Genomic DNA, 12,392 nt, shown 5'->3' with positions numbered 1-12,392 from the left:
GCTAACACCTTACTGAAAATACCAATCACCTCAAGCCAAACCTCTCTAAAGAAAATCTCAAACCTACCTTCTTTTAAGCCACCAACCAAAACTCATTAAAAATCTATTGGAAGAAAATCAAAGAAAATGCAAGTTACTGAGAGGGCCATCTGGAACTGCTTTAATCAAAAATATTTTCTACCTCTGAACTGGTGCATCACAGATGAAGACTACTTTCAATAATTAGCTGAAGAAATGGTCAAAGTTTGGGTTGTATCTTTAAGGGAAGTAAGAATCTACTATCAAGATGGTACCTACACCCTACTTGGCAGAAACTTAATGGATATATTTTCAACCACAGAGTAAAGATGGTGATAAGCTTACTGAAGGATAAGGATACTGGTACAATGGCGTGGAGGTCTGTATTAGCTGTATGGTTGATAGTAAGGGAAGAAAGAAGAGCAAGAGAAAAGGATGAAAGAGAGGAGAGGAAAAGAAAGCATATTGAGGAGATAGAGATTTTTATACAAAGATCTGAAGAACTCAAGGAAAAGGGGATGAGCAGAATTACCAAGGATAGACAATTCCTAAACATCAAGGTTGGCAGATTCTCAAGATTTAGGGTTGGTCTCTTGAACGGTTATCCATTAGATGAAAAGCTCAAGCTTGTAGAAACTCTAAGAGGGACACCAATCATAGAAGAACTGGAAGTACTTGTACAGTTAAAGGACCACATTAGAAAAGAAACATGAGATGATAATTTTTTCCGATGAATGTATTTTTCAAACTCAAGAAATCACTTAATGTATAAAAGTTGTATTTCTGCCAATTCTTATGTAATGTTCTATTGTTCATTGTAACTTGGGGTTAGTCTTGTTATCAGGAATGAATTTGTGATAAGCAATATTCTCACAAATTGGGGGAGATTGTTGTATAAGACATGCATGTACTATAGCAAGACTAAGTCAAATTGACAGCCCTAAGAATTAATTGTATGATAATCTAAATTTATATTTTGTACTGTTTTAATTGAGTCTCTAAGAATAACAAAGATTAGACTGGAGTATTTTTCCAGTAAACAGTCTCAAGCCTAAGAATAAACTCTGGAAGAAGATCGAGAAGATCATGCCTCAGAAAAATTATGAAGAAACTTGGAGTTGAATAAATCTATTTTTGGAAAAATATTCTAAATCAAGATATCTACAAGTCACATATCAAGTCATATAGAGAAGTCATTCGATAACTCTGGAATGACTTATCGAGCAGTCGAAAATAGCTTATAGAGAAGTCGACAAGCCAAATGAAGACATGAAGATTAGAGATATCGACAAGTCATTTATGCATTAGAGAACTCAGAGATATCGACAAGCCAAATGAAGACATGAATATTAAAGATATCGACAAGTCAAATTCTCATTAGAGATCTCAGAGATATTGACAAGTCAAATTTCTTATAGAGATCTCAAAGATATTGATAAGTTATTTCCACATGCATAAATTTGGAGACCTCGACAAGCCAAGTTCACTTATAGAGAATTCAGAGACCTCGACAAGTCAAAACACTTATAGAGAACTAAGAGAACTGGATAAGCCATTATACTTATCGAGATGTTAGTTCTCTATAGTTCAAACTGGAGATCTCGATATGAACCTCAAGGACACAATACAGACCAGTTAAAGATCCAAGATTTTTAATCAACAAATAAATCAATCACTGATTTGAAAAGTCTACAAAAGCAGCTTGAAGAGTACAAGATCAAAGGACAAGATTAACTAACAAAGAAAAGTCACAGATATGCACTATTTCCAAAGATACACCAATCCAGAAATGGAAAGCTTTAGATAACTTAAAGTAGGGTTTAGTGCATGCTATTGCATGATGTGTAAAACCTGTGTTTACTAATCTATAAAGTAAACAATGGTCCTTTGTTTTTAATGTAACAAAATATATCTAGAATTTTGAGTAATTCTCTCAAGAAAGAAGGTGAGTTCTTTATCAACAAAGAACCCAGAAATTTGTAGGAAGACATACTTAATTTTAATATAAAATTAAGTGAGTTTTGAAGATATTGTGTTTATGTGCATGTTTATTAATTCTATTTAAATATTATACATCTATAAGTAAAATGCCTTGTTCACCATATCCAAAATAGTTTAAAAAGATTAAAAAATATCCTAAACACATTCACCCCCCTGTGTTGTATTCATTACCTAACAACCACAACCAACGAGATTAATATATGCCATTCTGGATCACTTTGTGTTGTGCCTGTAAATTTGCAAATCACTTAACAAACACGTTAAAAAGCACCGTTCTGATACCAATTGTAAGGTCCCTTAAGAGGGCTATATTAAGCTAAAAAGGGGGGTTGAATAGCTTATACCAATTTAAAAATTATTATGACATTTTAAAATAATTAATCTCTTTTTTAAAACTAAACCGAGTAGTTATGCAGTTTATATGTGCGGAAAAATAAAGCGCAAGAAAGAAAATACCACACGGTGATTTTATCTTGGTTCGCGATGGCACAGCCTCTAATAGATTCGCTCACCCCTACGTCTAGTCCCCGAGCTCTTCTCCCGGACTCGGGATTTTTCCTTATAATAAACTCGCTCCTTTAGTAGGCGGAGAAGCCTTTACACCCTTACAAGTATTTGTCTTGGTGCGTAACACAAGGGTTACCACCTCAAAATAAATGTAACACCTACACAACTTATCTTAGACAATAACTTCCCGCTATTTCTTCAAAGCTGATGTAGAACCTTTGTGTGGACTTGGCTTTCTTAGCTTTTGTCTGTCTTGGATCTTAGTGATCCGGTCTTGGGTCTTTCCTCTTCTTCATGTTGCGAAGACTACTAACTCCTCGTTAGTACGTCTAGGACTTTGGTCTTAGAACGAGAATCACCTCACGTCACTTCACCTCACTACAAAACTAATATGACAATCCACAAAACAAAACAAGTAGAGAAAAGATGGTTTGAACTAGTATGTTACGGTACTAGCTCACAAGATAATATAATATTCAAATAGTAATATTAAATTTAAATAGGTATACTTTACTTAAAATAATACGTGATAGTACAAGTATATTTATATTTACTCCTTTATAGATTAAGTTAATTTTGTGGAGTAATATGAGAAGTCTTTTATATAAAGAACTTATATCTTATGACTTCTTTAGTATTCTTCTTATTTTGATTAAATATTTATAGATAGGAGAATACTTTAGATATAATCTCGGAACTGTAACTATCCTTTAAGCTCGTCGGCTTAAGAACTTTAGTATACTTATGTTTTGACAATTATGTAGTCAAAGTATACTTTTAACTTCAAGCATGGTTTATAAGATTTATGAGTCTTAGCCTAGATCCAAATAAATGAAGTGCAAATAATTGGCTTAAGATTGTGCTTTTGAAGTTTAGACGAATAATTACGAGTAGTTATATATATCGAATAATAACCCCCACGGAACACTAATGATGTTAGAAGGGGTTTATACAATATGTCTCGTAATTATTTATATACATGATATGTGTTAACCAAGATTCAGTTAAAGAGTGTGAAATTAATTAGCTAACTCGTGAATTTGATTCGTCTTTCAAAATAAAGGATAATTCCATAGTGTTTATAGATCGAGTAATAATCCCCCGGAACACTAAAGATGTTAGAAGGGATTAAACTATACTTCGTAATATTTTTTGTGCACGATATTTGTTAGCCAAGATCCAATTAAACAACGTAAAATTAATTAGCTAACTCGTGACCTTAATCCGTTTTGATATTTGACAAATTACGAAGTGTTTATAGATCGATTTATAATCCCCCAGAACACTAAAGATGTTAGAAGGGATTAAACGATTTTTCGTAATATTTTATGTGCACGAATATTTGTTAGCCAAGATCCAATTAAATAGTGTAAAATTAATTGGATAACTCGTGAACTTGTGTCAAATATAATCTCACCTTTGGAGATTAAGTACTTCTCTTTATATATCTTCTTGTTAAAATGATTTTTTGAAGATCAAGTACTTATTTGAATTCCGAGTTAGAATCTTAGTTCTCTTTTCGCTTGAGAAGTTTCTTTATAAGAGATCTCGTATTAGAATTTAAGATGAAGTAGATAAGTTAAGTACAAAGCTTAAATAAATAGAACTCAAATAAGAAGCTAAAAGTTACCACTTTTGAGAAACGGTCGGAAAAGTCCGCCGAAAAAATTTGCCAGAGGTTCGGCCGGATTTTGGCACTTTGGTCGAACTTCGGTAGCCCTTCGGGAAGCCGGGAAGTGGTAGTGGATGAGCTCACTTGGTGGGATGAAGCTTGGTTGGGTGAAGCTAAGCTCGGGTTTCAAAAACCTTGTATATATGTGTATATATCTAAGAGAGAGAAGGTTTTTGAGAAAAAGTATGTGTTTAGAATTTGAAAGAGATGAAGAGAGATATTTCTTGAAAAGATCCCAGCAATTTTTTGTCTCTTTAGCTTGAAGAAAATGGGTTGGGGTGGGGGTTTATTTATAGGTGAAGTTGAGTGGATTGAATGGTGGAGATTTGAGGAAAATGGATGGTGGATGATGTAAGTCACATGGATTGATGACATGGAAAGCAAAGTGTGTTAGTTGTGTTTCTTTGCAACTTGACATATAAGACAAACAAGTTTATGGAGTTTAAAAACTCAGCTGATTTATGAATATAATAATATATATTCCTTTTTTTAATCACTTAATTAAGCATTAAACACCATTAATTATGACCACCTTAAAAACTCCTAAATAAATATCATAAAAATATGATAATAATCTAAATAATATAAAATGATGTCCTGAAAATTTTGGTCAACTTTGGTCAATGAACGTGGTAAACTGCGGGACCAACTGCCTCGATTTTTGTACCAAGTCAAATATTCTTGAAATATTACGAAATTTTTACCATACTTAGAAAATACCATTTAAATGATCCATACCAAATTTCAAGTCATTCTAGTATGTGGAAGTATTTTTTCTAGATTTAAAACAGTCCTGTCAGCTTTTTCTTCCGAGTAAAAATACCATTGGTCTTGAAATGAAAGAGATGGATCTTTTAACCAAATTTTTGACTTGAATAGATACTTAAAATATATATTCTAATACCTAAAATATATTTGGATAGTAGGAAATAATTTTGAGTATTCTTGAATAATTTTCTCCGAAAAATGTTGATTTTACGAAATGGGAGAAAATTACTGTAAGTATAAATGGAATGAGTTATAGAACTGGATATTAATATTCCAATTATGAATATTAATAAACTTTTGAATAATTTTTTTTATATTGATGTATTAATATATTTTAGAGCGAAGAGTGAAATATTTTGATATAGTACGAGGCTTTTAAGGAATATTTCTGATACGCTACTTTTTCGAGTTTGTTGCCTTATTGATGTTGCAACAGAGATCTAAAAGATATAATGTCTTGATATTTCTTCTTTGATCTTATTGACTAAGAGATATATTTTATAAAGATATAATTTTGATGTTTCAGAATAATGGAATATCTTTTTTATATTTATATTTATAATATAAATGTATTGAAAAATAATTTTGCTAGTTTGACCATTTGACTTTGATTTGGATCAATTAAATTCATATCCTAATGGAGAAGATCTACGTGTATTTAAATTTTATGTTTAATCGTACAATTACCAAAATAAATAACATGTCGAAGATATCCTTTCACAGTGAAAAGAAAAATCAGCAGTAGCTATTGATTTTTTAATGCAAGCAGTCATCACTTCCATAACAATTACAAAAAGGTATTAAAACAGGGGATCCCCTACCTAAGACTCGACTTTAACATCAAAATATCCTTCAATCGATCCATTCACTTTAACAGAGAGCATACATGAGGTAATACATTTCATTACCCAATTGATAAACATGGTCAGAAATCCCATTCTCTTCATGCCTTCCGATTGAAACTTCCAACTGAGAGTGTCGAACGCTTTCTTAATATCTACCTTTAAGGCACACCGAGGCTGTCCAGAATTTAGGTGATAATTTTTACAGAGTGCTTGAGTAAGCATAATGTTATCCCCTTTAAGATGTTGAGGGACGAAAGCAGACTGGCACGGAGAAATAATATCAGGAAGCACCTGCTTTAATCGAGTCGACATCATTTTTGAAATACATTTGTAGAGGATATTGCAGCAAGATATTGGGCAATAATCGGACATTGTTGACGTTGGTTGAGTTTTTGGGACAAGAGCTATTGCAGAAGAGTTGACAATACGAGGGAGATGTTAAGAGCTAAAGAAAGACAGGATACCTCTGGTGACATCAACACCAATAATATCCCATGTCGCTAAGTAAAATTCAGCAGTCAGACCATCAGGACCTGGGCATTTATGTTTAGCCATGTGTTTAAAAGTATTGAACACATCCAACTTCGTGAAGGAAGCTTCTAACATATCTCTCTGATCATCAAGAATCTTGGGAACTGCAAGTTCAACCGGGAAAGCATCCACTGAGACACTACTACCTATCATCGACTGGCAGTAATCAACTGCCACATCAAAAATTATTTCATGAGTGGTGTGGGTAACTCTCTCCGAGTCTGTCAGCATAATGATTTTGTTTGTGTTCCAACGACCCTTACAAGCATAAAAAAATACGTATTGTTGTTATCCCCACATTTTAGCCTACTCTAGATTTCTGTCTAAGAAACACTTCTTCTTTCTTAAGATGATCCTGAAGATTTGCTCTCTGCTCCGACGGAATATGAGGCATTGCTAGTTGGAAATCCAGGAGCTCATTACGAGCAGCCTCAATGGCAGAATGAAGATTTCCTTTAGATTTATTAATCTCTTTTAACTCCACTTTAGCCTTCTTCATCTTCGTGGTTAAGACGAACTAAGGATCACCAGAAATAGCTTCTTGCCAAACTAATTTAACCACATTTAAACAATCTGGAAAGTCCGGTAAATGTAGAAAGAATTAAAATGGCTTACGAACGCGAAAGAATTCCTGAGAAATACAAACTGTGATTGGGAAGTGGTCGGGGTAGAATGAGAACTTTAGATGTAGTAAAATTAAGCAACTAGGCTCCATTCACAAGGCATCTATCCAGTTTTTTAAAAAACGGGTCAATTCTACAACTATCCCACCATGTAAGGCTAGGACCGGAACAACTCAAGTCCAACAACCCCATTTCCACAATAAACTCATGAAATTCCAGCATATTTCTAGTCCATACTGAACCCTTTTTTTGTTTAATTTGGACCTAAACAAATATTAAAATCTCCCAATAAACTCCACGGGATATTAACATCAAAAGTATCACGAAGTCTAAGAAGCTCTCTCCGTAAGGATCTCCTTTCTTGAGCTGTTTTAAGCCCATACACAAACGCCACCATAAAATTGTCCCCAGTATCTAGTTTTCGTACCGAGCAGGAAATTTGCTAAGTAGACACTGAAATGACAGAGACTTTCCAAATCGTGTTATCCCAGTGTAACCAAATTCTACCATTAGAATGGTAATTGTAATTGAACACCCAGGTGAACTGCGGGGATAAATTCCTGGAGATCAATTCTGCCGATTTTTGCTGAATATGAGTCTCCAAAATTGACAACATACTAATCTTATTATGACTAATAAAGTCCTTAACAAACTCTTGCTTATTATTCAAAACCCTATTATTATATGTACAAATATCTACCTTCGTTGGGAAATAGTTAAGGAGGGGAAGTACCAGGCGCCTTACACGCATGCTTCAACAGCGATTTAGATGCTCGTTTTATGTATATCTCATCAACTACTCTCAGATTTTTAAAAGTGACCACAGGAGGTGAAGGTTCACTTATCCCATGACTTGGACAATCCAAACTAGCAGCTAGCTTAATAGTTTCCTGAACTTGGTCTTTACATGCGCTTTTTTCTTACACACTGTATGCCAGGCCTCTGTGTTCATATCAGGTTTATTAATAGCTACAATATCTTCAACACCCACTATGACTTCTACTGAGTTCACTACCTTCCTCGTATCCAAATGGTCTTTTGTCGCCTGTGGGCAAGCCCTCTCCACCATATGAGTATTGTTCACTCCCTCTTCTTTAGTCAACGGCGCTTTGATGCTTGTTTCAGGCTCCATATTCACTTGTTTCTCCTTTCTAACCCATTTCCTTGCAACCATATGACATGCTCCAATTAAGTGTCCTAAAGTTTTGCAGCCCATACAAACCAGTGGCCTATTATGATAGCTTACCAAAACATTGGAAATAGATTTTTCATTTGTTGTTAGGTCCAGCACTAGGACATCAAGTTTGCTTACCAAAATAGTGGAAATAGATTCATGTTAGCCACAGAATCGAACTTAAAATGAAAAGTACAATTATCTTTATGTGAAACTCCTATCAAACTACCATTCGTTCCCCATATTGTGTGAGCAAACTTACTAACTTTAATGAAAGAAACATAACCCTTTGTGAACTTACCAACCATGGTAGTTCTGAATTTGTCATTACCCTCTTTTTAGCAGTTCATCCGAAGGGGAGACAACTTTCAGTCCCTCGGGCATAAGAATAAAAGTGAATTTAGCTTTTTTCTTAAGAGGAGCATCATTAACAATTTGAGACCAAGACTTGGGTTTATCAGGATAGTTCTCACCAGTTCTCTTAGACTTCCCATCAAATACCTCATTTGTAATGTTAACTCTAGCATCATCACTGTTACACTTATCTTGTGAGTTCTTAACCCCCGAATCACCCTCATCTGGAAGACCAAAATTCCTTGATTCTTTAACATAATTACTCTCACCCATAATTTGTTCCTCAAACATGGTATCTACAAAAGCTCCGTCCTCAGTCAAACCCGATTTTTTTCTTAAAGGCAAGCTGTATTCGTCTCTTTCCGAGCATTGTTTATTGAAAACATGAGTATTTCTATCAATTTTTTCTTCATTTAGCAAATAGCTCTTTTCTAATTCCTCCCAATACAAACCCCTTCGTGTCCGTTCTATACTTACCCCTTGCACCTTCTTTCTAAAAGCAAAGAGCTCTTCTCGGTCATTCTTATTGCTTTCAAAAGTCATTTTAGCAGCCCTACTGACCGTCAAACGCTCCAAAGCTTCTTGGTGTGATTTATGTTGCTCTTCATCCTCAGAACTAAAATAATCTACTACAACCACTTTTTCCTTTTTCCACTCGAATACCTCCAATAAGCCCATCTGAGTCACAGCAAGAACCCTGAGATACCATAACTTAGATATAAAATAGAATATAAATAATAATAGTAAGAAATATGGTGTTTAGGCTTTAGATTATAGAGGAGGGATGGATTATTGTTGGACTTAAGATAACATCTAAACAATTTCATCTCATAAAATCGGGGAGCTAAACAGTTGCAGAAAAATGAAACGCTCATCCGGCTCATATAAACCATTTTCGTCATCCGCCAAACGGATTTTTTAAATAAAAATTAATATCTAATCTTTTATTTAAATAATGTTTTGTTAAGTAACTTATTATCAAGCTTTTTAATGGGGCGTTTTCTCACCGAAAAGAACATCAATGGAAGGGCAATGAAGACAAAAATGACAGATGTATGGAAGCCTGCTATGGGAATAAATATTTAGGAGCTGGAGTCGGGTATTTATCTCTTTCAGTTTTATTACAAGGAAGATCTGCAATGGGTTCTCGATGGGGGGCCATGGTCGTTCGACAATGCTATGTTGATTTTGGCTGATATTCCCTCTAGTGTGGAGCCACTGAATGTTCCATTGTGGCATTTGAATATTGGATTCAAATCCATGATCTACCCACTGGTTTTATGTCGGAGGCTGTGGGTAAGCAACTTGGCAATTTTTTTGGTGAGTTTTTGCTGTATGATACGAAGAACAATTCTAGTATTTGGAGGGAATGTATGAGGATTAAGATTCGTCTCGATGCAAGGAAACCACTCAAGCGCAAGAAGAAAATTACTAGGAAGGATGGATCTGGGTTTGTTGTCACATGTAAATACGAACGTCTATGTGAGTTCTGTTTTACCTGTGGTCTGTTATCTCACACAGAGAGGTTTTGTAGGAGGTTCATTGACAAGAGGAGTGACGATACGGTGAAGGAATGGGGGAATTGGTTGAGGGCGGCACCGCGTAAGGTGGCCGGACAACAGAAGAGCAAATGGTTGCGGGAAGAGAATGATTTAGACTGAGAATCGAGAATTGGTAGGTGCAACAACTTTCCATCAATGCAGGAGGATGGAGCAGTAGTTTCGGGTTTGGAGATAAATCAGGAGAGAAATTTTAGGAGTGGGGAAAAACAAAATATTTTCAAAAATGGGTTTTCCGAGAATAAAGGCAATCAAGATATTGTTTTGGTTCAGAGTAAACAAACTTCCTATTTTGTCGAGGCTGAAAATGAGGAATTATCAGGGATTAATGTAGAGGAACGAAAAAGGAGGAGAAATGATGGTATAGTAAATGACAGCATGGAAGTAGATGAAGGTATGTTAGCTGGGGGTATGACAAATACGACCTCGAACGTAGATGCTGGTATTTCTGGAACAGAGTTGTCGGCAACTCAAAAATCTATTTTGGCTAAGCTTGCGATGCAAGCTAGCCAGCCATTATGAATTTCTTAAGTTGGACCTGCCGGGGGTTGGGGAATTTCCGGTCAGTTCGAGTTCTTGGAGATTTAATCAAATCTTCAAACCCAGATTTTTTATTTCTGTCAGAGACTAAAGTGAATGGTAGTAGGATTGTAGAGTTATGTTCGAAGTTCAAACTCAAGCAGTGTTTTTCAGTTGACAGTATAGGTCAAGCAGGAGGTTTAGCCATTCTCTGGAAACGGAGTGTGGTTTGTTCAGTTGTTGAGTCGTCTCATAATCACATTGATGTCATGGTTTTTTAGAACAGGGTGCCTTCTTGGAGATTGTCCTGTTTCTATGGCTTCCCGGAAAGAAATAGAAGGAGAGATTCTTGGAACTTCATACGGAATCTAGCATCAAATTCTCATATTCCTTGGGTCATTTTTGGCGATTTTAATGACATGCTTTATAGTACGGATAAAAAAGGAGTTCATCCTCATCCGCAGATGCTTCTTGAAGGTTTTAGAGCTGCTATTAAAGACAGCAACTTAGTGGAAATTGAGTTATCTGGTGGGAACTTTACGTGGGAGAAAAGCAGGGGCAAAGCAGATTGGGTTCGAGAGAGACTCGATAGAGCTTTTGCTACAGGGAGTTGGTGGAGCAAATTCCCCTTGTGTAAGTTGTCTGTTAAGCATACTGTGTATTCTGATCATGATCCCATTTTGCTGGAGCTTTTAAATGTATCTCTTACTCGGAAGCAGTTCCGCTTTAGATTTGAAAATACTTGGTTAAAGGAAGTGAACTTTAAGAAAGAGGTTGTTGCTTTTTGGGAGAATCTTCCAGCTATCCATCTTCTTCCTAAGCTGCTTTCAGTCTCTTCTTTCATGTCGAAGTGGGGACAAAACTTTTTTCATAAGTTTCGTGAAAAAATTAAGAAACAGAAGAGTGTTGTGGATAGCCTGGTACACTATGAGGATGGAGAAAGTATTCGCAGGTATTTTGAAGAGAGGGACAAGTTAAATGATCTGATGGTGCATGAGGAGGAATATTGGAGACAGAGAGCGAATATGTTTTGGTTGGAGGAGGGAGACTCGAACTCCAGGTTCTTTCACGCGTCTGCTTCAGCAAGGAAGAAAGTAAATCATGTTGACTACCTCAAAACGGAGGATGGTGATGTAGTTACTGATGAGCAAGGTATGTGTGAGATTGTGAAGGATTATTTTACTAATATTTTTGTTGGCTCAAGTAATGTCACGAATTGGGGTCAAGATGGAGAAGATAGGGTGATTACAGGCAACCAAAATAGTATGCTAACAGCTGAGGTCACGTTCGAGGAGTTTACTAAGGCAGTGAAACAGATGCACCCAGACAAGGCATCTGGGCCCGATGGGCTTAATCCTGCGTTTTTTCAGAACTTTTGGCCCACTCTAGGGAAGGAAGTGTATAATTGTTGTAAGTCCTGGTTATCTGAATGTTCTTTTTCAGCTGATATCAATGATACGAATGTGGTTCTCATCCCAAAGAAAGATAATGCAGACACTATGAAAGACTTACGTCCAATAGCCTTGTGTAACGTGTTGTACAAAATTCTTGCAAAGGTACTCGCAAATCGTTTAAAGCATATCTTACCTGGTATCATCTCTGAACAGCAGTCGGCTTTTGTGCCTGGACGATACATAACTGATAATGTTCTTATAGCGTTTGAAATTATCCATCATATGAAGAGCAAGAAAAGTGGTTCTGAGGGGGAAGTAGCTCTCAAATTGGATGTTAGCAAAGCCTATGACAGGGTTGATTGGGGATTTCTGAAAAATCGTATGGAGAAAATGGGGTTTGATGCCAAATGGGTGAGGTGGATTATGA

General features: G+C 35.8%; 2 protein-coding genes across 2 annotated transcripts; both read right to left on the bottom strand.

The window, feature by feature from the left end:
- Positions 1 to 5,713: 5,713 nt before the first annotated feature.
- LOC141698670 (uncharacterized) lies at positions 5,714 to 9,828 on the bottom strand. Its single transcript, XM_074503443.1, has 2 exons — positions 9,501 to 9,828; positions 5,714 to 9,190 (listed from the first exon to the last, which is right to left on the bottom strand). Exon 2 carries the CDS (start codon positions 9,169 to 9,171, stop codon positions 8,467 to 8,469), a length of 705 nt encoding a protein of 234 aa, XP_074359544.1. The 5' UTR covers positions 9,172 to 9,190; positions 9,501 to 9,828; the 3' UTR covers positions 5,714 to 8,466.
- Positions 6,250 to 6,841, bottom strand: LOC141695554 (uncharacterized). The gene is made up of 2 exons (XM_074499793.1): positions 6,653 to 6,841; positions 6,250 to 6,600 (listed from the first exon to the last, which is right to left on the bottom strand). Exons 1-2 carry the CDS (start codon positions 6,839 to 6,841, stop codon positions 6,250 to 6,252), a joined length of 540 nt encoding a protein of 179 aa, XP_074355894.1.
- Positions 9,829 to 12,392: the final 2,564 nt, after the last annotated feature.

Source organism: Apium graveolens, chromosome 11, assembly GCF_009905375.1.
Source record: "Apium graveolens cultivar Ventura chromosome 11, ASM990537v1, whole genome shotgun sequence".
Taxonomy (NCBI): Eukaryota; Viridiplantae; Streptophyta; class Magnoliopsida; order Apiales; family Apiaceae; genus Apium; species Apium graveolens.
The sequence above is the reverse complement of the archived record's forward strand: the minus strand, read 5'-3'. Positions and strand labels throughout refer to the sequence as shown.

What these genes read in the sequence shown, in the direction of transcription:
- LOC141695554 (XM_074499793.1), bottom strand. Translation starts at nt 6,841, where the DNA reads ATGAAGAAGGCTAAAGTGGAGTTAAAAGAGATTAATAAATCTAAAGGA. An exon ending in TTCTTAGACAGAAATCTAGA is followed by an intron (nt 6,601 to 6,652) that starts GTAGGCTAAAAT and finishes TATGCTTGTAAG; the next exon opens with GGTCGTTGGAACACAAACAA.
- LOC141698670 (XM_074503443.1), bottom strand. Translation starts at nt 9,171, where the DNA reads ATGGGCTTATTGGAGGTATTCGAGTGGAAAAAGGAAAAAGTGGTTGTA.